Below are 23844 nucleotides of genomic sequence, written 5' to 3'. Positions count from 1 at the left end.
AGTCAGGAGCTTTCGTTATCATTCTTGTTAAGCCTTCTGTGTGTATGCTTTCTTTTTCTTAGTATAGTTTTAGTATAGTATTCTTATAATATAATATATCATATCATAGTTATAATAATATAATATCATATCATTAATATAATATCAGCCTTCTGAGAACATGGAGTCAGATTCCTCATCTCTCATCTCATCCTGGGAACCTCACAAACACCACAGTTGTGTGTTCTTTTCTCTTGCTGATGTGAATGTACACCACAGGCAGCAGCCCTTAGTGTATAAAATATATCAGTTTCATAGTCAAATCTGGCAAGTAGATTTAATAAAAAAAAAAGGAGAGGGAATTTCTGCATTTAACAGCAACTGCATTGCTATTTGTTGTATTCTTCAGAAGGCACTGCCAAAACTTTACTCTTTTTCTTGGGGCATACTGTGAAATAAAAAGATGAGGGAGACTCTCCAGGAGAGATGCAGCCATGGAGTTACCAAAGGAATTGATAACTCTTGTGTGCCACATCTCCAAATGCTCACCTGATAAATTTGTGCTCACTACTTAAAAATCTAATTGGATGAAGTGTTGGCATCTGTCAGCAGCTCAGCCTGAGCCCAAGGGCTAAACAAAGCTCAGCTTTGTCTGTTTAAATGACACAGCTTTGGAGGTTATCAGGGCCCTGTCATGTGCCAGGCTGCTCCTGTGCAGTGAGTTTGAGACTGATGGACTGGGCTGAAGGGCAGTTTGCTTTGCTGTAGCAACTCCTGCTCATCCCTGATAACATCTCCCTTAGCAGCCAGGTTCTTGCTCTGGCTTGGCAGTTTGAGGCAGGATGGGCTCACTGTCCAATTTACCATTCTTTGCTCTTAGTTTGTGAAAGAGAGACCTGATTTGGGGCACAAAGGAGCCAGGAAGGAGTGAGTGTCCCTTCCTTGAGTTCACAGCTGTGCTGGCACTGACCAGAGCTGTTTGTGCACCCTGGGAGTGCTTCTGTGCTTGCTCTCACATAGTGAAACAGAAACAAAATCCATTTGTCAGATCTCCCCAAGGGAAACCTGAATGCCTACACAGCCAGACAGGAGTCAGAGTCCTTGGAGAGGCCTGATAAGGAGATAATTCCATTCTTATCAGCAGGTCAGAGAAGCCCCTCTGAGCCACACAGCAGCACTGTTGGGGGTCACGTTTCCTTTTAAGTTTCCAAGGCATCCACATGGGAGTCTCCAGATGGATGTGGAGGAGGCCCAGAGAGCTGGGCTGGCTCCCAGCCTGCAGCAGGAGTGCTGAGATGCTAATCCCTGTTTGTTAATCCCATTGGATGCTGAGTGGTAGTGGAGAAGAAGAAAGAAGGTTGTCTAATAATCTTTTTCTTGCAGTTCAGAAGAAATTCCAGTCTGATACTCCCTTTTTTGCTGTAGGATTTGATGTCTCCTGTTCAAAGTGCTGGCTGCTGTGGATCCCTTTCAGGACACCATGGCCAGTGAGTCACAGCCAGCAGCTGCAGGGACAATGGAGGGAGCCACGTCCTTGATGTGGCACTTTGGGGTGTCCCTGGGACCTGCCCATCTCTTCCTCTGGGCACAGCCCCCATGTTGTTCAGCTTTTATGCATCTTTTGTTTGGACCATGCACTTTGTGAGCTCTCATATGCAATGCACAGGTAAAGCTGGACTCCAAAAGGAGAACTTTGGATTCCCTGGCACTGGGGTTACTCATGTCTGGAAGGGTTATCCAGGCACAACAAAACCTTCAGTGAATAACCTGAGTGCTGTGTAACAATGTCATAAGGGTTTTGCCATAGGAACAAACGTGTTGCAAGACTATCAAAGGCAACATTATGAAAGTGTTTTGAAGGTTATTGATGTTATTCCTCTGGGAATTGTATTACCACTCATTGATATCAAAAGTAACAAATTTATAGAAGCTATGAATGGTAGAGGCCTCAGAGCAAGAGCAAAGAATAAAAATAAAAAGGACTTGTTGGCTTACCATGTACTCTATAGGCTGCATGGAACATTAAATAGCATTTATCTGCTGTTCCTTCAGGCAGGGATCAGGCTCACAGGTGCCTCCTTTCCAGCCCCATGCTCCTGCTCTGTGTCTGTGCAGGTGTAGGGAGAGGGCTCAGGGCTGGTGAGCACAGCTGCAGCCCCTGGGATGCTGCTGGAGCTGCCATCACCTTCCAGCACTGTAAGAGCTGAATTGAGGGATGTGGGACTCCAGGGGCTCTGCAAAATGCAGTTTATTGCATCCAAGATGTTCCAGCAGCCCAGGGTCTGGGTGACAGAGCTGTGCCTACAGCTGTCAGCTCCAGCTGCAGGCAGGCCCAGAGACCCTTTGGTTTTGATTACAATGCATTATATACTTTTCTTTTGGTTACATTGCATTATAGACTTTTCTTTGCTGAGCATCTTAATACAGTAGAACCAATCTATACCTTAACTATTATCTATTATCTATCTACTATTATCTATAGCCCATCATAACTACTATAATTACCATATTTATGTTATTATTCTCCAATCACTAAAAGTTAGTACATTACAGTTCAAGCTAGAAGTTGTTTTTTCAGTTTTCTTGCAGTGGAAAATTCTGAGACCTTTTTTCTACTTGCCACATTTGCTGACTTGTTTGCCTGTGCTATTTTCTTGTTGGTAAAAACATCTTCTTGTTTGGGGTGGGTTTATCCTTTGCTCTAAGCCATAAAAACCCCTTCTAACTAACACACCCTTTGCCTCCTTGGTTAGCCAGTGAGACTGGCTCAGCAATTCTTTTCTTCTATATCAAAACTTGCTTCCATGTCTATCCCTTCATCAAACTCTACATTTAGAAATCTTTCTGCTAAGCACACATATCTGTGAGACTTTCTTGTTCAAACTTTCATCCTTCCCAGCACAGCCCTGCACAGAGCTCCCTTCCTGGTGGGATGTGTGGGGCTGGGAGGCTCTGGCACCCTGGCAGATGCTGCTCTGCTGCCTTGAGCAGTTGGGCCAATTCTTGGACACATCCTCAGTGCATTGTGCTGCTGCTGTGGGGAGTGTACTCAGGGGCAATCCTCTTCCAAATGATTCTAAATCATTTTTGTATGTGCAAAAGTAGCTTGGTGAAGCTTTAGGAGCAGTGCTGAAGGACAGCACATCTCTGTAGGGAAAGCTTATCATGAGCTCTCAGTACATTCTCCTGGGCTTTTCTTGTTTGGTATTTGGAAATGTCAGCTTTCTATTACTTGGTCCACCTACAACAATACCAATTAAAAAAGTAAGAAGTGGTGCATCTGCAGGTGCCCATAGAACTGCTCTTAATTCACAGAAATGCATTAATATTTAACAGATAATAGTGTTATTGAGGCAAACTAGGCCATCAGCTTGAGAGAAAAACTTGCACCCTCCTCATTCCAGCTAGAATTGGAAGCATTCTGTTGATAGAAACTTCGAAAGCACTTGGTGAATGTCAGTGGAGCTTTGAAATTAAAATTTCTTCTTATTTCAGATCAACTATTATTGTATCTCTGGCTTGGGTGAGCTGGGAAAGGGCAGAAGCCACTTGGGGCATGATTTATAATGCTGGCATTTCTGGCCAGTGATGGGGATGGAAGTGTTCTGAGCTGAGCTCTGCCTGAGCTCGTTTGAAATGCAATGACAGAATTCCCATGTAAAGGTTGCAATAAAAACAGAAAAGAGGGAGAAGAGATTCTGTACTTCAGAATGAAAAAAAAAAAAAATAAAGAGTCCTCACAAATGTCAGCTGAGGGATCTTTGGCTCACACTTCTGGGGAAAAATAGTCCAAATGCAGTAGCAAATCTTTTCCAGAGCAGCAGCCTGCAAAGAGAGCAGCACTGTTACAGCATTTGCAGTACCTCAATATTTACATTTGTGTCTGTGATTTGTTGGGACTTTGCCTGTGTGTGCATGGGCAGCATGATTCCAAACATGATTTCTAAGTATTCCTGCAGCTGCAGGGCAGAACTCTGCTCCACATCTGCAGTTTTGGTGGCTGGGAGGTTCCTCACTGGTGCTTTATTGGCAATCAATCAAAGCCTTTTCTTTGTCTTGGTCTAAAAAAACCCCATGTTTAGCTGTTAAATTGAGTAATCATGATGTATAAATTGGGCTGTATCAGTTGGGAAATTTTTTGAGATAGTTTGAAAACAAAAAGCACAATTCAGGTGTAGGACACTGAAATATCACACAGCTTTGGTGTTCTTCTCTGCACCAATTTCCTTGCAGGAGAAATTCACTATTCTGGAAATGGTTGCAGTATACAGGTTTAACATAGGAAAACACAGAGGCACTGTGCAAAGTAAGTCTTCAAAGGTGGAGAGCTGGAGTAGCAGAATTTATTCAGTATAGCAAGAGATGTGTGTGCTATAATAGGCCTCATTTGTCAGGAAGAGTATCTCAGAGGAGCTCAAACCCAAAGAAACCTTTGCTTTGCCCTCAGTGCTATTGTTTGAAAATCCTCAAGCCTTTTGCAGAATGAATTGTAAAACTGCAGAGAGCAAGTGACAGGGAGGAGGAGGAGGAGGAGGAGGAGATGCCTTGGTGATTTCCACAGCAGATCTGTGTCCCTGTAGAGGCACTGGGTGCTGCATGCAGCAGCTGGGCTAGAGGCAGTGGTGCTGCTGTTCCCCACTTTTCCTCAGTGGGGGTGTTAAGAAGGAGTATCTGAAGTAGGGCAGGTTGCTTTCTCTCAGTTCTCTCTGCATGCTTTGATGATGGTTGTGTTTTTATACAGCACAGCTATTGACTGAGCCAGCTGCCTCTGACCAACAGCTCAAAGCTGTGGAAGTCTCAGGTTGGTCTTTGCAGAATCCAGACAGTAAAAACCATGGGTGAGCCTTGCTCTGGAGCCCACCATGGTTCTTGGAGCCAGGCTGTGCTGAGGGATGCTCTGCCACTGATGCCCTGTGTGCTGGGCAGTACCAACACCACAGGTGCTTGAGTGCCCTCAGACCTTCCTGTCACCGTGATATTTTATGAAAAATCCCTTCACCAGGATTTCTTCTCCTGGCAAGATGAGAAGCTTCAGCTTCTCCACGTTTTGTTCCTCTGGAATGTGATTTGGAGAATTGTTTACCCAGCAAGTGAGTTGTTTTAAGTTAATGACCAATCCCAGTCCAGCTGTCAGGACTCTGGTCAGTCATGAGTTTTTTATTATCATTCTTTTCCAGCCTTCTGATGTCTCCTTTCTCTTTCTTTAGTATAGTTTTAGTATAGCATTATAATATAACATAACATAACAATATGATATAATGTAAAATAATATAATATAATATAAAATTATAATATAATATAATATAATATAATATAATATAATATAATATAATATAATAATCAGCCTTTTGAGAACTTAAGAGTCAATTCTCATCTCTCACCTCATCCTGGGCACCCTCACAACCCACAACACCTTGCCATGAAATCACTTCCATGATTTCTTGGGAATCATGGTCTCTGGGCAATAAGCAGGACAGGAGATTTCCCTGCTGCATCTCCATCCCTGGGACCTCTGTGTCAGCAGCAAAGCTCCCTGCATGTTCCCAGATAAACAAATGCAGTCCCAGCTCATGGCAGAATTATCTTGTCCCTGTCAGCTGCCTGTGTAAGTTAAAGCTTCCAGCTGGGAGATGTGACACAGATGAAAAGAAATTTCCATTGTCCAGAAGAATAATACCTGTGTGAGAAAGAGAAGTGCCTTTTGTTTTATCTTGCTGCACGTTTCTGGTTGTGTAGCATCATCTTCCTGTTATACCTTTTACTAGCACTAGAGGCATTGCTATGAAAGATAAAAAACATCTCAGAAATCAATTTCTTTTGGAATTTGGAGGCCAGGAATTACTGCATGTTGTTTCTCTGTGTCTTTCAAAGTGTACTTTAAGTAAACATGATCCTCAGGAGTATTTAGAGGCAGCTCTTTCTATATAAAATATCTTCAAATGTATCACATTTGAGGATGTATTAGTGAGGGTTTGTTCTATATTAAGACTCTCTTACTTTTCTGCTCATGCTATTTAAATGCTGTCTGCTCTGTGTGCTGTGCCCTTACCAAGGTATTGAAGAGGAACTGGGGAACAGATTATAAAGTATACAGCCAGATGAAATCTTGATTCTCTTTAAAACAATTGCAGGAAATCTTGTAATCTCAAAATAATTGTGTGCTTTCCAAGCCTTTCAGTACTGCAGTACATGGAGCTGTATTGTCCTGTAGCCAGTCTCTTTGTCTCATTAATTCTTGAACTTAAACAAACAGAAAAACTCAAAATAATTTGGGCTGAAAAACTGGGAAAATGGCTCTTTGTTGGAGTTGTGGGCTGGCTGACCTTTTGAGACAAGCATTGTATCCATAGGATATAAACCTTGAGAGCCCAGCCATGGCTGGGATGTGGCAATGGTGGGGATGGCCCAAAGCTCCTGTACCCAGGCAAGGACAGTGACAAGTGGCACGAGATCCTGAGTGAGTGTCAGGGTTTAACTCCATTTAAATCCACACATGCACCGATGTCTCCCTGCCTGGCTGACTCCAAGCATCTTCTCTTCCTGAGGAAGGGCCAGAAGTTCCAGCAGCTCCTTTGTCAGCTGGAGCCATAGGGGACAAGGTTAATTCAAGGTGCTGTGCTAGCTGAAAGGGATTTTCCAGCAGAAGCAGTCCTGCTCTGCAGCACAACAACTGCTTTTGTGTCTGGCTCTGGGGTCCCACTCTCTTCCCTGTGCTCCAGTGCTCCAGCTCAGGTGCCAGGGCTGTGCAATGTCTCTGGTAATTGGCTCGTTCTCCCTAATTAAACATGCCCAGCTCTAGATAAATTAAGGCAGTAGGTTGTGTGCTCAAAGGCAGTGGATTTTTTTTTTTTTTGTTTTCACAGTTAGTGTGGAAGATTAATATATTCTAAGGCATCAGCCACCAGGTTGCCTTCCATAGCATGACCTCAATTAGAAATTAGTTCAAGGATAAAGAAATTGCTGGGATTCAAACCAATAATCTGCCCAAAGCTAGCATTTGCTCTCTGAAAAAATTCCACTACTTCAGTGTCTGTGTTATGTATTTGTGCCTTTTTCTTCAGGTATCTCAGACCCTGCTCTCAAACCTTTGAAAATCCAGAGAAAACCATCCAGAAAGACATTGATATAAATAGCAGAAGATTCTGTCATCCATGTGTCTGGGAATAGTTTCATTCACCGGTTTGATTTTTAGATAACATACAGATGATACACAGGCACTCCCAGTACCTGTCCCTGAGTTACCTGTGGGTACTAAAGCATCATGTAATGGTAGCCCTTCAAAAGCACAGAAACCTCTTTATATTAGCTTTTTATGGGACCTCTTTATATTAGCTTTTTTTGGAGGTGATAATCTGTCAAATATTAATCCAAATATTAATATTAATAGTCACCCCACAGCAATGGATGTGAAATTATCTTCCCAGAAAGCTGAGATTTTCTTTTCGGCCTTTTGGATTGTTTGAGAAATACAAAGTAAACCTCATGAATGAATAGTTGCTGGAAAAGAAGAAGCCTGTTATAATTTTGGGGGTGAGCAGGGAGGGAGTGGGGCACAGGAGCTGCCTATCCATCCCACTGTCACCCTCCCACCCTCCTGCTTCGTGGTGTAGCCATTAGAGCTGGAACAGGATGGTTTCACCACTGTGGGGCTTCACAGGTTTGACACAACAGAACTGACACAAATGTCCAATGCCAGCCAGGGGAAGTGGCTGCATTTGGGGGTAATTCCTTGGCTGAGATTAAACTCACTGATCTCTTAACACCTGAGGATAATTTACTTCCTTTCATCCTTCCAGCAGGGAGTACAAATGCAAAACTTTCAGCTCAGAGGTATTTTTCCAAAGAAAATTATCTTCAGCTGTGGTCATCGGTGATTTGGGAGCCCCTGCCAGTGAGATTTTGCCTTGAGCTGATTGCCTTGGCTGAGCAACTGAAGAGCAGCTGGAAGCTGGCCAGAAATGGCTTTTGATTTTTGCTTTTAAAAGAAAAATAGAAGAAGAGAACCGAACCAGCATGCTTTGGTGAGGCAGAAGGTGTTTGTGATTATTCTCCCTGAGAAGGGAGACTTCCCCTTGGAGGGGACTCTGGGAAGTGAAGAAGAAGAAGAAGAAGCAAAAGGTGGCTGCTGAAATGAGTTTCCCCTGTGGCTGAGCCATGGTGGAACTCTGCAGGAACTGACCATCCCTTCACCCCAGCATTGGTCAGCCCTGTGCTGGCTGCCCACAGCCCCCCACCTGCTAGAACTGTTCCAGTTTGGTGTTTCTGCTCCTGGGAAAAATCCCCACGTGGAGCAGGCTGGTGGAACAAACCATCCCTGTTTCACTCAGATAATTTCCATGGTGTGTGGTGGCAGCAGAGGAGGCTGCCAGGCTGCTCCAGCCACTGGGATGAAGGGCTGCAGCACCATTTTGTGCCATTATCACTTTCTGAATAATGTGTACACTTTCACCATTGCAAAGTTTTTCTCCTTCATTTTTCATGAGAACTGGCATTAGATTAATGGTTAAGCCATGGCAGAAATGTAACGCCATGCCAGTCTGATTTATTGACCACTTAGTGCTGATGAAGCTTCAAACAAGAGTCAGACAGATGTTGCAGTTGCATTTTTCTTCATCAAAACCAACGACTTGTTGTGTTTAACCACTTGTTGCACCATCTCCTGCTTACCCCCAGCAGCAGTGGAGGCAGGAGAAGCCAAGGAGCCTTGTCCAGGTCAAGGTCAGATGGCAGCACCTTTAACTTGGGTTTGGGGGAAGCAGAGCAACTCTGCTGAGGCTGCAGGCACTGGGATGATGGGCAGGATTTGACTGGGACGATTTCCAGCAGGAATATTTCCAGAGCCATCTGCAGCCCAGTGCAGGGCTCCCCTCATTCCCCCTTACCACCCCACTGTAGGGTTTCTGCCCTGGTGTGTCCACTCTCCTGATGCCTTTCCTGTGTAGAAGTTATATTTGTATTTTTCCTTTCACATCTTGCTCTTGCTTTCCTGGTAGGTCATCACAAATAGTGATTTGCTGCTGATTATGAGTTTTCCAAAACATATGTATGCTGTTCATTTCAGTGTCAAAACATTTCAGTTCATCAAGTAGATTGGCATTCATGAGATCTGTCATTCTGAGGTCAGCTTTTAGATGCAGGCATAAGGAACAAACCTTGGTTTGTGCTTGTTTTATATGCTTTTATGTATAAAAAGTATAAATTTCAGTACCAGTCCACTGCTGAGGTCCACTTGCCTGTGCTGCACTGAAGCCAGGAGGCCCCGTAATCTTGTCCTGCTTGGTGACAACCCAGCACTGTCAGGCTGTGAAAAATACAGCTCACCTGAGAGGAAGGCAGAAGCACCTGCAGAACTGCCACATCACCCACTGCTGTGTCCTTGCTCCCTTCTTTGGAACCTCCCTGGGAGCAAGAAGTGTATTTACATGAAATCTCTGAAGCATATTACTTTTTATTACTTCATCATCTAGATCACTAATGATGTTAAATTAGCTGATGGAGACTATTTGGGTGTGTGGGGTAATAATTTTTACTATCTGAACCTCTTCTGAGTTATGCATGAGAGCTGTGATGTTTCAGACATCCCCTTTGTAGGATGAGAGGTTGTGATGGTTTTCTGTGTCCTCTGGCTGTCTCTGTCTGGAGCAGATGTGCCTGTGAAAAAGAAGGTTTTGAACACCTCACAAAGGTTTTGAACACCTCACAATTGGACACAAAAGGTCCAGTTGTTTGTCTCAGAAAATGTCTTGGTTTGAAAAGACAGGTGTCTGCTGAGGAAGGCAGGAGCCTCTCTTGAAATGGAAAATGTAAATCTCCTCTTTCTGATTTATTTTAATTTTGACATTAAGGGGCTCTCAGGCAAAGATATGGGAGTAGGAATAACAGGTTTTTTATTAGGAAAAATAAAAATTAAAAACAAAATAAATTTGCAGTAACACAAAATAACACTGAGAGAGTCAGAATCGACCTGACCTCCTGTGTGTCAGGGTGGTGGCACAGCCCCATCCCATGGGGGCTCAGCCCTCCTGCAGTGCCAGCTGTGGCTCTGCTGGAGCAGGGATCCTGGAGAAGGATGGAGTTTTCCTCTGAAGGTCCAGTGGTGGTGTAGATGGGCCTGATCTTCCTCTGGCAATGCAGGGCAGCAGAAGCTGCTCCTCTGGGAATGCACTGAGCAAAGGCTGCTGTGCTGTCCCAACCCTCAGATTGTATCCAGGTAGGAATGCTTGGCTCCTCCCCTGGGCGGAGCATCTCCCCATGGGATGATGGGATTGGCTCAGCCCTGCAGGGACACTCAGTGGCCATGGACAGCAGAGATCTCCTGGGGAGAGGATGGGTTGTGGAAGAGATAAATTATAACAGCCCCACGTGGTTCTGACAGATGGCAATAGAACACACACCCCTGGCCACATCTTGCATTTACAGCCTAAGGCAGAAGAATCTTGGGAATAGAAGAGCCAAAAGTTTGCTTTGCTTTGCACTTCCCAAAACCACTCTGAAATAAATTCTTAGCTGTTCCTTACAAGGTTTCTTTGCCTCTTCCCTGTGCAGTACAGCTCTTTTAGCACTGGCTGCAGGAATTTGATACTGCTTTCTCACAGAATCTTCACTGAGAATCCCCTGCTTGCAGTTCTATCCATAGAGGGAGAAAATGCAAGTTCCTGCTTGCATATTTTCCTATCGTAAGGAAATTTTCCCTAAGCTCTTTTGAGCTTGTCCTCCAGACAGAGGGATGTATCTGGTCACCGAGGGGATGCTCTGTGGGGTTGCTCTGCTTTTCCTCTTGCTGTACACCCCACTGCCAGCCCCTTCTTGGCCAGCCTGGAGGAGCTGGGAGCCATGGCCAGCCCCCCAATCCTGGGGATGTGCAGGATGCTCCCTGTGTGTGCAGGGTGCACTAGAGGGGTCATGGTCACCTCAACAGCTGTGCTGGGTGCCCCCCTGCCCCTGCCCTGGGCTGCTCTGGGGGCAGCTCCAGCGTGCTGGGTTCAGTGCTGGGCTTTGCCCACCAGAAGTTCCCTCCTCAGGTCTCCTTGGTGAAGGTGTCCCTGTCCTGCCCCAGCTCTCCCCTGGTTTCATAAGCAACTGCTCCCATCAGCACAACCTGTGCAAGTGGATGATGGGTTGTGTTCCCACTCCCCCTCGGAACAGGGCTCTAACAGCATTAATGAAACATTAGAGTTTTAATTACACCATTATCCTATTTATTTTTATAAATAATTCCAAAGCAGTCATTAAAGTTTGCGAACTTAGGAGTAAATGACTTAGGGGAAAGAAATCATCTCCTCGATCTTGTTATTATCTATTGAACAATCTCCCTGGGACGCTGTTGGGGAACTGGCAGAGTTGTTGCTGCTGCTGTTAAGATGATTCATTTACTCACAGGGTGGGGACAGAGCTCAGCTCCTGCTCCAGGTGTGGTGGGACAGCACCACAGAGCACCAGGGCAGGGTCTGTCCCACGGGGAGAGGGGAGCGGGGTCAGCTGTGGGATCAGCTGTGGGGTCAGCTGTGGGATCCACATGCAGGATCAGCTGCATGATCCACCAGTAGGATCAGCCTGCAGGATCAGCTGTGGGATCACCCTGCAGGAGCCAGCACCTCTGTCCTCCTGCAGCTGTCCTGCAAGGGGCTTTTCCAGTCCCAACCCTCTACAGTTTGCAAACATCTTCAAAAGACAAGGAATTACAGGCTTGTCTATAAAGAGGCCGTGTTTGGGGTGCTCTGTGATACTGTTTGTGAGTCCCCTTGGCTCTTCCCTCCTGTATGGAGAGTGTGGCTGTTCCTGATGTTCTCAGGTGCCTCTCTGTATATTCAGAAAAAACTGATGTGGTCCAGAACTGATGGAAGCATTGTCTCAATGAACAAAAGATCCTTTGAACCAAAGCATATTACCTGGTGTTCATTGTCAGTGATGTTCATAGGAATACTCCAGGTATTTGGTGTTGCAAGGGTTGGAAAAGAGGTTCATGCTGAACATACCATTGGAGCAGGAGAGTTGCAAGCACCTCAGGATGGGGGAAGCCATGTGCAAACTGTGACCCACTCCTCTTTCAAAGAACAGCTCCTATCTCGGGGAAATCCCATACAATCTAGGGTCTGCTCATGATGTTTGCTGTCCCAGATTTAATTAGGAAGTTAAATGCAGAGAGTGCTGGCCCCAGCAACATAACCCTTGCTGTGCTGTCCCTGCAGAACCCAGACATTGTGTTGGTGCACTACCTGAACGTGCCGGCCATCGAGGACTGCGGCAAACCCTGCGGGCCCATCCTGTGCTCCATCAACACCGACAAGAAGGAATGGGCAAAGTGGACAAAAGAGGAGCTCATCGGGCAGCTCAAACCCATGTGTGAGTATCTGGGGCTGGTTTTGCTCCTTTGCTGTGTGTTCAGAGCACAGTGTCTCTCACATCCTGTGAAGGAGTCATTTGTCCATCCAACTCAGCTTGCATCTGCACACACTTTCTGTCCACTATTAAACACTCCTGGGGTGTATGGTGTGAGAGCTGCCCAGACTGTCCCCAGAGAGGTCTCCTCTGCACACTGTACCTATGTTCTTGCATGTTCTAGGGCTGTTTGTAGGTACCTGCTCACTTGCAAAGAGCCTGTGTGGTACACCCATCTCCATGTTTGGTCAGGGCACAGTGGGGTGCTGTAGCTTACAGGTGGCTTCATGGAACTGAGTGTGTTGAACTGAGCATCATTTCCTACAGTTTTGAACTTTGCAGCCTAAAGAGAAGGCTGCTTAGAGAAGGTGTGCAGAGTGACAGGGAAGTTTGCCCTCAGACAGGCAGTTCTTTGAACCCCTCTGCATCTGCCTTGGTGTATAATATTTTCCTTTGCATCACAGTTATATCGTGTGTCTTCCCCTGGAGAGCACATTCCAATGTGCACACGAACATCTTTTTGCAATGAAAGAAAAATTAGACATAAAGTGAGCTTGTAACCAAGAGAAAATTAGCTGCAAAAGCCACAATACCAAATGTGAGTCAACAAATGCCAGGTCTGCTTCTGTCCCTGCCCTCTGCCCCTGCCTGGATGCTGGTGTCAAGCCCAGCCTTCTGTAATTGGAGGTCACAGCCATGGAGTGCATCCTGATGTTTGTCTGCCATCCGTGAAAGATCAGCCTTGTGCTGACCACAGCCTTGGTAATCTGAGTTTGCAGTCCTTTGTTGCATCCTGAACTCTGCAGGCCCATGTATTCCTTTTCCACACAAAGCTGGGGACCAGAGGAGGAGAGAAAATGACACATTTGCCCCTGGGGCTGATAAACTTAGACAGAAATCCAGGATGTTGGTATAGCTGAGACTGGACAAGTGCCTTAACATTAAACAGGAAAGGAAGCAGCAGCCTGTTAAAAAATCTGCAGTGCATCAAGAAAATTATGTGAAAACTACAACGAACTCGCCGTAAATTTAATAACACTTGGCTCTTTTATGTCTCAGGAGGGAAGAGTGAAATTCTGTGCAATTATTCAGAGTATATATGCATGTACACGTCTCTTTTTATGGGTACATATCCTGGGAAACACATCCTTAGAAATGTAGCTCCAATAAAAGCTTTGTGTTCTGCTCAGACCTGGAAAACAAAGAGGACACGGATAACCCTGTTTGGGGAGCACAGAGGGGCACTGCTCGCCAAGAAGCCATCAGATTTGGTTCCAGTATAGGGTGTGCCATGAAATTCTGGAGCCAAGCACATTAGTTTCATCACATTTTTGCATTAATCACATTCTTTCACAGACTTCACAGTTTGATTGCCTGATGTTTCCAAATTTCTCTGCCCTAAAGCAGATTTGTCAATGGCTTAATCAAAGCGTTGTGCGTGGTGTGGCTGGTGCAGTGACAGTCTCACCCTTTTACCTGCTCTGTGCTGGGGTTTGTTGTGTCTTATTCCTCTGGGCTTGGAAGCTGTGTGGGGGTTTTGTTGATTATTTTGTTTTCTTGGCTGCTGTTTTCCATGAGAATTCCTCATTTAAGGCACATCAGTGATGATTACAGCCAGGGTGTGTGTGGAGGTCCAAGGCCTCTGTACCTGCAGGTAGGTTCCCATTTCAGACCACTGATGTCATTCAGGATTAAGGGAGAGAAGCTGATACAGTTCCTTGGGGAAAATGCTTCCTCCTGGTCAGAGGTTGGTGGCAGTGTCCAGCTCTTGACTCACTGACAAGGGCTGTTTAAGTCCTGCTCAGCCCGGGCTGAAGTCAGGTGTTAAAGCTCTTGACCTCTGTCAGTATTAAAGCTTTTCTGTCAGAATGGAGGGTAGCAGACAGTCAGTGGTGTGGGAGCATGTTCTCCTGGCCTGCAGAACTCAAAGCAATGTGGCAGATGGCTGGCAGGGTGAGCAGCATCAGTCCTGGAGTCCAAGCTAGACAAATACATCAAACTGTTGTTCCTGAAATGCACAGAGACCCTGGCTGGGATGATCAGGGAGTTTATTTACATTTCTTGCATCCATAATTTGCTCAGCTCCCCTTTCCTTCCCTGCTGCATCATCCCAAAGTCAATCCTGGCTTCAGGAGCATCAGGGACAGGCACCATCTCCTGGTGCCAGCCTTGTCACCCCCTGAGCAGAGCAGGGCACTGCAGGCTGGGTGCTGAGAGGTGGCTTCTGCCTGCTCCTGAAGGACACTGCTGCACCCAGAGAGAGCTCCTTGGCTGGCTGCAGGGCTGGTGTTTGCTCATTCTGTCACTCTGCTTGCACTGGTGGTTATGGATTTAAACCTCACCTTTTTGGAGCGGTCATAGAGCTCCGAGAGCTTTGTGGAAAGAAAGAGCATTAACTTGTTCTAACATAGATGGTGTGTGAACTAATTAAGAGACTGAAATGAACCCATCTGAACATCCATGAAAGGTAAATGCTGCAGATGCTCTAAGGATTTGAGGTTTTCTCAACAACTCCAGCTGAGTTGAGACTGTAAATAATTAATTAATCAGCCTGACTTCAGCTTTCATGGCTTTGCAGTTGTAATCTGTGTGTTAACTGCCTTCACACTGTCCATGACCTCCTGATTGCCTTCTCTGGACCATCACTGTTGGCTTGCCAGCCCTCCATTTGGCAGCCCTCAGGACTGAAGCCCGTGAGCCTGCAAGGCCTCATACACATTCCTGACCTCCCTCAGGATGATTCCTTCCTCCTTGCAGGCTTGGGGAGGAGGCTCCTTGTCTCAGAGTGCCACCAAGGCCAGGGAGCCCAGGGAAGGCTGTGACACCTCCAGTCATGCCAGAGCTGGGATAATCCAGCTGTTGGGAGCATCCCAGCTGGGTGTCTCAAGCAAAAGGGTTGTCGTGTGTGTGTGTTGCTTTGGTATGAATGCAACTTTTGGGTACATTTGTGTAAAGTAAATAGCTATAATCCATGAAAATTCTGCAGGAATGTGGTCCGAGACACCTGTAAGTCATTTCAGGATGCCTGGTGTGAAGAATGAGCCTCAATTTGGCTTAACTTTCAATTTCCTCCCCCCTTGTGCCCCATTACAGTCTTGCTTTGAGATTTCTCTGAATAGATTAGCAGATGTCCTTAGAGGCATCTGGTGGTAAAAGCAAATTCAGTGGCAGAATCCATCACAGCAGAATTCTGTATATAAACTCCATATGATCAGCAAATTGTGGGCCAGCTCATGTTGGGGGTTTCTCCAAATCATCCCCTTTTGGCTCTCTCATCCTTCAGCTGGCAAAGCTGACTTAAAAGCTCACAGCTGGTGCCACGTTGCAATCCTTGTTCCAGGTCCACTATAATTAAGAGCTATCTTCCTTTCAGAGGAAAAGCTTTTTGCATTTCTCTGCTGCAGAGGAACTGAGGGCTCCTGTTTGTGCTGCCTGCACGCAGCCACAGCTGGGCAAGCTGGAAATTCCATGTGTTCTCATCAGCCCATGGGCATGGGCTGCTCTTGCCTTCTCCCAGAGCCCCTGATTTTGGGTCAGTGAAGCCATCAGGCCTCCTGGAGGTGACCCCAGCCTGCATCCCTGTGTTGTCATCACTGCAGAAGGCACCAAACCCCTGAAGCTGAGAATGAAACTCAGCAGCAATTGGAATTAATGCAGTTTGAAGAACTGAGTTGTTGGGAGTTTTACCTTGGCTTGAATTTATATTTCATTTCAGTAACTCCGTTTAAGGATTGGGGTTATATTTCATCTTAAAAGATCAGTTGTACAAAAATGCTACATGGGATGAATCTCACAATTCCCCAAGGAGTTTGTTTGAGTTCCAAAGTGCCCCTCAATGGAAACTGAAGCTTGCCAGCTTAGCTCAACTGACCACATAGAAAGCAATGTGGATTCTTTAAAAAAAATTGGGTTTAGTAATGCTGACATCCAGTTTTACTGCAATAGTCTGAGTTTTTATTAAAAAGAGAACATGATAGAAGGTGCTGGATATGTTCTTACATCCACAGTCCACCACCTGGACTTTGAGCACCCCTGCTCACATTGTCTGTGTGGCCAGCATCAGCCTCCTGCTCCCGGCCACTGCTCAGCTTCTCATCATCCCCTTCACCCCTGCAGGAGTGCAGCTCGTGCAGGAATGCACTTTTCCTCTCCCTCTGAGATCTGCAGTGGCCTCTGTCCCCAGAGGAAGCTTGATCCCATGCCTACATGGGCCACTCTGTGGGGAAACAGTTTCCCTCGTGGTCGAGTTCCACCTTCCATAGACAGTCCCACTTTGCCAAAAGAACAAAATCAGGAACTGTGTGTCAGCTGGTGCCTTTCAGCTGTGTTTGGAGACACCAAAGTGAAATAATCCCACTGAGTGCTGACTGCAGTCCAGTAGGAACCCACCATTATCAGTAATGGAAACTAACTTGAGGAAACCTAAACCAAATCATTTCCTGATCCCCTAAAACTTGGGTGTTAAACCAGATGCAGCAATTGCTGAACCTCTGAGGAGGCTGCAGGCATACCAGGCTTTGTTTCCTGTTCTTCCTTGGTATTTTATCTCCTCTGTTAACACTTGGCAGGCTGGCAGGGACTGGCAGACTCAGTCCTAGAGCATCTGCAAAGGTGTCAGTCCAAACCTCCCTGGCAGTGCCACCGAGATGTGACCTGGGGAAGGAGGGCTGGGACCCTGGGGAGAGCCCTGGGGAGAAGGGCTGGGAGCCTTGGGAAGGGATCAAAACTCTCTCTGAAGAATTTTTTCCCCCAAAATACCCCAAACAAGATTTTTGCTAAAAACAAAAACAAACAAATCTAAAGTGGAGGAAAAAAAAAATTAAAAAATAACAGTAAAGAAATGGGAGAAATGGGGAGGCCTTGCCAGGCTTCCTGTGGGTCTGGGGCCCCGGGCCACACAGTCCCGCTCCCGGTGCTGATCCCAGCCTTGATCCCAGTCCCGGTCTCTGTCCCAGTGCTGATCCTGGTCCCGGTGCTGATCCCAGCCTTGATCCCAGTCCTGGTCCCTGTCCCGGTGCTGATCCCGGTCCCGGTGCTGATCCCAGTCCCAGTCCCGGTCCCAGTGTGATCCCAGCCCTTATCCCAGTCCTAGTCCCGGTCCCGGTCCCGGTGCTGATCCCGGCTCTTATCCCAGGTCTGGTCCCAGTCCCAGTCCCGGTCCCAGTGCTGATCCCGGCCCTATCCCAGTCCCAGTCCCGGTGTGATCCCGGCCCTATCCCAGTCCCAGTCGCGGTCCCAGTGCTGATCCCGGCCCTTATCCCGGTCCCGGTCCCGTTCCTTATCCGCTGGCGCCACCTGGCGGCCGCCGTGCGCGGCTCCCGCTGCTCTTGGCAGCAGCCGGAGGAGGAGGAGGAAGGGGAGGAGGGGGAGGATGGTGATGGTGCCCTTGAGCTGCAGCCGGAGGAGGGCGAGGACCACACACGCCGCTCTGCTCCTCCATGTGCGAGCAGCCTCGGATTTAACGCGTCCGGAAACGGGCGAGAGGGCTGCGCCGAGCGGCTTTGGAGAGCCGCGTCCCTCTTCAGGGGATGCTGGCCAGCGCGTCTGCCCAGCCCCTGTGAGTAAAAAATCCCGCTGCATCTGAGTAAACCTCCAAGGAAAAGTGTTGTTTTGGAAGGCAGACATGTCTGTGAAAAACAGCTCCCAGCAAAACGCCCCTGTGAGTCCGTGCAGGACATTAGCATGCGCGGGGTGTCACTGCTGTCCCCAGCAGTGAGGCTCAGGTAAACCCGTCCTTCACAACCAGTAACGAGTGGAAATGGAAGGCTGGAAAATCAAAGCTAAGCTGTGTGTGGGCGTCTGAGTGCGAAAGGATAAATCTAATGGAAATATCCTTCAGCCAAACTGAGAAATCAGAGCGAGGCCTTCACTTCTGTCAAGAGAAAGGCAGTGGGAATGGAAGGGACAAGGCTGCCATTTCCAATTGACCATCGCCATGGAAACACCTCTCAGTGACAGCACTTGGTGGAGCGGGATGTGGGCAGCAAGACAGGAATGGGTCCTGGACAAAGGGCCTGCTCACGCTCCCAGCTGCACTTTGGGGATTTTTAAAGCACTTTGTGTAGGTCAGGAGGGGCTGAGGGCAGGACTGACACCAGGGCTTGCAGGAGGCAGAGGCAAACAGAAACCTGACCTTGATGATTCTAGATATTCCAGCTCTGTCACATACCAGCTTCATGGGGGAGATCTCATTGTTGTTACTCAAGTAACAAAAGATTTACCAAACTGGGGCAGAGGAGCCACATGGAGGGTATAGGGAACAGCTTCATAATGTACTGTACATGTACAGGTATGTGTAAGCTGTGTTCTGAGGGGTGGTATGGGAAAGCAAGGTCTTTGGAATAAAATCAGGAAGTGTAAAATGCTTGAAGTGGCAAAGAGAAATGTCTAAGAGCATTCAGAAATGGTGGAGTGATCAGATTTAAATACAGGAGAGTATTTTAAGGACAAGTTTTGGATAGGGTAGAGAAACCACGGGGAGGGAAAGAGGGAAACAATTGCTGATGGTGTTCAGAGGTCTAGAGTGAGGATGAGGCAGTGAGGTAGAGTTCAGGTGATGGGGAGGAGGAAGATATCTGCCAGACAGCAGGACTGCAGGCCTGGAAATTGTGGAGGACTGAGTACCCCCTGCAGCAGCAGAAGGCAGAAATAGCCAAGGTGGTGTAAGAAACTTGGACAGTCTGTTATGTTTCTGAGTGCAAGTTTCCCTTGGATTCTGAGCAGCCTTTTTGTTGGTAATTCAGATCATCTTTCATTCCTTTGCTCATGGTGGTCAAAGTCCTGGCAGTGCTAATGAACAGGAGCTGCTGGGCACTATCACAAGATCATTTTTGTTGCCTTTTCTTCAAAAAGGAAGAAAGAGAGGAAAGGTGAGAGCCCAAGTTTGTAAGAAGAGATTGCAGCAGCATTAGCACTCTGAGTTGTGGACCTTCCCCCAGCCTCAGTTCTCTCCTTTGAGCACCCAGTGCAGCACCAGTAACTCTGCCTGGCTGCACTGTGCTGCAGGCACTGTGCAGAGGGTGTGTGGCAGGAGGAATGTGTTGCTGCTGTAATGCAGCAGCTTTTAGACCCCTCCATGCTATCACTGAAAAGGAAAGTGTTGAAGCAGTTCACAGCTTTCATTTTAAATTGTCAAGAAATGCAGTAGAAGTCTGAACAGGAATCTGGATTAAAATCCTTTCCAGAATTTCTGCTAAGCCTCAGACTTTTTTTTTCCCCCTTTTGTGTTCCTATATTATGGTTATATTTAATCAAACATAGTTCTACAGTGGTTTCACTTCTTGAACCACTAAGAAGCAGGAAGAGTCTGTGTGTATGCTTTTTATTAGCCTTCCTTTCATAATGCACTTTCTTCCCTATAGAAATCTCCTTTCCTGCTGATTCATTATGTGTCAGGAAGCCAAGCGTGACATGTTAAAAGCCATCTTGATAGTGTTTGGTATTCAGTACTAACAATTCACCAGGCACAGGAGTCTTTCTTTAAAAGAGGGAGGAAGAAAATCTGCATATTGGATGTGCCAAGATAGTGGATAATTTGCATTAAGCATCCAGACATTCTTTTTTTGCAATCTGTCACCCTTCACTGGCTTTTTATTTTATCACCTTCATAGCATATGGGGAACATAAGTACCAAAAAAAGTGGCACCACGTGGACAGAAGCTGGAGCCAGAGCCCTTTAGGATCAGCTGGATCAAGGACCTTTCCTCAGCAGCAATTGATCCTCAATGGGACTTTGCTATGCTGGAAGGACCTGAAAATAATAGGCATGGTTCTCTAAGTACCCAGCTCTAAAGCTGTCCATTATGCCTTAGCTCCTAGCTCACAGCTTGATTCAGACTTAAGAACCATCATCATGAATACACAAACCCTGAGCCATGATTCACTTCCCAAAGCTGCCCCCTTGATGCTCTGCTCATCCCAGGATTTAGCAGTGCTGCCATCCTGCTGTAAAACACTTTCTGTACCCAGAAACACAGACCCCAGCTCACTTCTTTAGCAAAAAGCATTTCTGAAGTAACCAGAAATTACCTAATGCAAAGTTTCTCAATAGTAATTACAGCTCAGTAGCTTAGTGTTGTATAGCTGAAAGGATCCAAAATACTTGACTGCATTCTGATCTCACTGACAATGTATTTTTTGTAAAATTGCTGTTTGGACATCACTTATTAGACATAATATCACTGGTGACAGAACAATGTATCTTAAATAATAAAATGAATGTGAGCAGAGGTAGTGAAGTGGCAAGCATGTCTAAGTTAGATGTCATAACAGAGACTGAGTGTTAAGAAGAAATCCAAAACTGTGAATGTACTAGGAAGCAAAATCTGTTGGGTACGATAACAATAAATGTGGTCATCAAACAAACATAGAGGGACTTATTACAAAACAATCTGCAGCACTTTAAATAGTGATATGGGGAAGAATGCTTGTAAACCTGATTTACAGTATTTCTGCAGTTTATCCAGCCTGGCCAATAGCAATGTGAATTCTGCAATATAAAACTAGACCAAGATGAGATGCTGTTGGGCAAAATGACATTAGTGGGTGAGGAGGCAATACAGCAACAGGTAACAAAAAAGCAATAAAACTGCTTCAGAGAGCAGATCCAGGAGCTCTGTTCCACCAGCTGTGTGTGACACACTCAGTGAGCAGCATCAGAGAGAAGAACAGAACACTGTTCACAGGATATGCTGCCCCTGTGACCATTAGATGTCACAAACATCCCTTCATTTGCTCTGATCTCCTTGCACGATGCTGCTTTTGGCTTTGCCCCAGCCTGTGGCTGTACAGGAGCATCAGCCCAACCTGCTGCTGCCAGGATTTCCCCTTCACATCAGGGACCTTCACCACACAGGGATCTGTGGCTTTACTACAAAGCCTAAGTCCATGAGACTTTCAGCTTTGATTTTGTGTATTCTGGTTTAAGCATTTTAGAACACAACATGCAAGGAACGTGCCTTGACAGACTATGGCAAAGACTCTCTGAAAGAAGCTGCCAGACATGAGGACACCTTGGAAATTATGTTGTCACTTATCAGCACTTTCCAAAATCTGCACATGAGCTGTGGTGCATTTAAAGGATAAATAAATAATATGCACATATAAATTGCTCAGAGAGACATTAAGAGAAACAGAAGATGCTTTGAGTCAGTTATTATGGATAAAATATTTTATAAGTGCCATTTCCATTGTAAGTCAGGTTGCAAATATCACTGTTATAAGAAATTCTGCAACTAAAATATTCTGAGAGGGAGTCTTTATTCAAGTCATGTATCTGTATGCAGTCTAGCATTCTTATTTAAATAGCTAACAGGCCCAGAGAGTTCCCAAGGAAAAAGCTTCAGTTTGCAACCTGTTCTGTAACATCACCCACCTGTCCATTTTCTCAAATTACTAAAAGGTCATCCAAGTCTGAGGAGGAACTCACACAGTGTCTGTTAGTCACTCCCAAAAAATGAGTCAGCCTTCACTGCTGCCATTGGGATCTGACAATGAAGACCTGGCAGGAGGTTTGCATTTGCTGTTACTCTGGTGTATTTTTGGCTGCTGATTTTACTATAAGGCTGATTTTGTTTTCATATTAGACAGAAAAAGATTCCAAAAGGCTCTTAGGAATTATACTGCTTTACTTCAATGGAACCAAGTCTTTTGTTGGTTTTGGGTTTTCAGTGGAGGTTGCTGGCACTACAGAGAGTCATTGCAGGTGCAGAGTCCCTGTTAGCAGCAGACTGAAACAGAGCCAGATACTCTGCTGAGGAGTTTTTCCTCTATGTATTCCTAATTCAGGAATTGCCTTTGGAAGCCTGTTGATAGCAAGGAGCAGAGAATAGTAAGCCAGTATCCATTACTGTTGCTTTTTATGGGTCTCCTTTCAGTTCTGACAGAAAGCAGCAGGAATGGATTTTTACTGGTAATTTGGAGTGGCTTTTGATGGTTTTGGCATGATTTTGCAGTTTCTGATGGGAAATTTTACTGTTCTCTTTGCAGTTCATGGCATCAAGTGGACATGCAGCAATGGCAACAGCAGTTCAGGGTTCTCAGTGGAGCAGCTCGTGCAGCAGATCCTCGACAGCCACCAGACCAAGCCCCAGCCTCGGACACACAACTGTCTCTGCACTGGTACCTTGGGTGAGTACTCAGCAGGGCACTCAGTGACTCAGCTTCATCCACCCTGGGAGCAAGGTTTTTAGTGCTGAGGTGATAAAAATGCTGTCTCATGAAACACTGGGACACAGGGAACTCAAGAGTTGACAGAAGTCCCGAGCATAAAAAGATGCAGCTGGAACTTCTGGGGAAAATGTCAGTGCTTTCTAATAAATGCAGTCCATACATGAGCTGCTCAGAAAGGTACATTCTCTTCTACATGTGCAAATTCTGATGCCAAAGCCTCAAAATCTAATGTTCCTCCAGTTTCACCCTCTGAATTCCTTGCCCTGCAGCTCACTTTTTTGGAGGAGTGCTCAGGTGGTTAACTCAAGGTATCACTGAGATAAGACAGGTCTTATTTAGGTATCATGAAAAATACAGATCTCCTTCATGTTAAAGGAGATGACCTTGTTTTGGATGACACTACAGCAGCACCCTTAGTGTTAGCATTTCCCACAGACAGTGGAAAGCTCAGTGATTCACTTCCCAACTCATCTGCTATGGAGCTGCTCCTTTCTAGCACTTTGGTCAAATGAAGTATATGACACATTAACTAGTCTTTACCAAAGCTTATAAAGGAAAGTTGTCAGTGCTTCAAAGAGTTATTTTTTTCTTCTTTTCTTGAGCAGTTGTATTATACAATCAAGGCTTAAATAAGAATGATGACCTCTGAAATACCTGAGTTTGGATTAAAATTCACCCCTTAAGGCTCAGCATTTGATCCAGGCTTGCAAATCTGAACATGAATCCTTTTATTCTTCCCTTTGATGTTTTGTCTTGTGCTAAGTCTGCTCAGTGCTTTTTAACACAACAGTATTGCTTTGTTTTGTAACTGGCTTGCACATTGACACACACATTCCCAATCCCTTACTGTCATCCACAAATACAGCAGCATGAAAGTCTTTCCCTTGTTCCTGTTCATTTCTATACCTAGGAGAATAGAGAGATTTAATATTGTATTTAGTCTCAAAAGCACTGTCTTGAACTACTTTAAGTGACCTCATTCAAATCTTGAACACATAATAGAGATGTTCCTCTTCAAGGGCAAGCAACAAAAGATTCAGCAAATTGTGGTGGCTACAAAGATGTTTTATGTTGCCCAGAAGATGGCATTTATAATTGTAGCCATGAGCTATAGTAAGGAGGCTTCTTCCCCCTTTCAGTCATTCTGCAGTTCTGTAATTAATGTTCTTACATCATTCGAGGGAAAATTAATCAATTAAGAAAAGAAACGTCAAAAATTCATGGGCTGCTGTTCTTTAAACAGCAAAAGCAATCCCTGCACCAGAGTTTGTGACTAAGGTGCCTTTGCAGACAGGATTGTTTACTTCATCCTGCCTG

At 45.7% G+C, this 23844-nt stretch overlaps 2 protein-coding genes across 7 annotated transcripts in view; one reads left to right on the top strand and one right to left on the bottom strand.

Annotated features, from left to right (window-relative positions):
- Positions 1–23844, bottom strand: part of MRPS16 (mitochondrial ribosomal protein S16) — a 320729-nt gene that overhangs the window by 99342 nt on the left and 197543 nt on the right. The gene's annotated exons all lie outside the window — the stretch shown is intronic.
- The window catches only part of CAMTA1 (calmodulin binding transcription activator 1), a 248296-nt gene that overhangs the window by 178790 nt on the left and 45662 nt on the right, over positions 1–23844 (top strand). For all 6 annotated transcript variants that reach the window (XM_071449111.1, XM_071449110.1, XM_071449115.1 and 3 more), the window contains 2 exons: positions 12168–12321; positions 22345–22485. In XM_071449111.1, the coding sequence (XP_071305212.1) occupies positions 12168–12321; positions 22345–22485 (295 nt within the window). The remainder of the gene's footprint in view (positions 1–12167; positions 12322–22344; positions 22486–23844) is intronic.

The sequence above is a fragment of the Agelaius tricolor genome, unplaced genomic scaffold, assembly GCF_023055355.1.
Source record: "Agelaius tricolor isolate 1412-34295 unplaced genomic scaffold, bAgeTri1.0.p SCAF_28, whole genome shotgun sequence".
NCBI lineage: Eukaryota > Metazoa > Chordata > Aves > Passeriformes > Icteridae > Agelaius > Agelaius tricolor.
The sequence above is the reverse complement of the archived record's forward strand: the minus strand, read 5'-3'. Positions and strand labels throughout refer to the sequence as shown.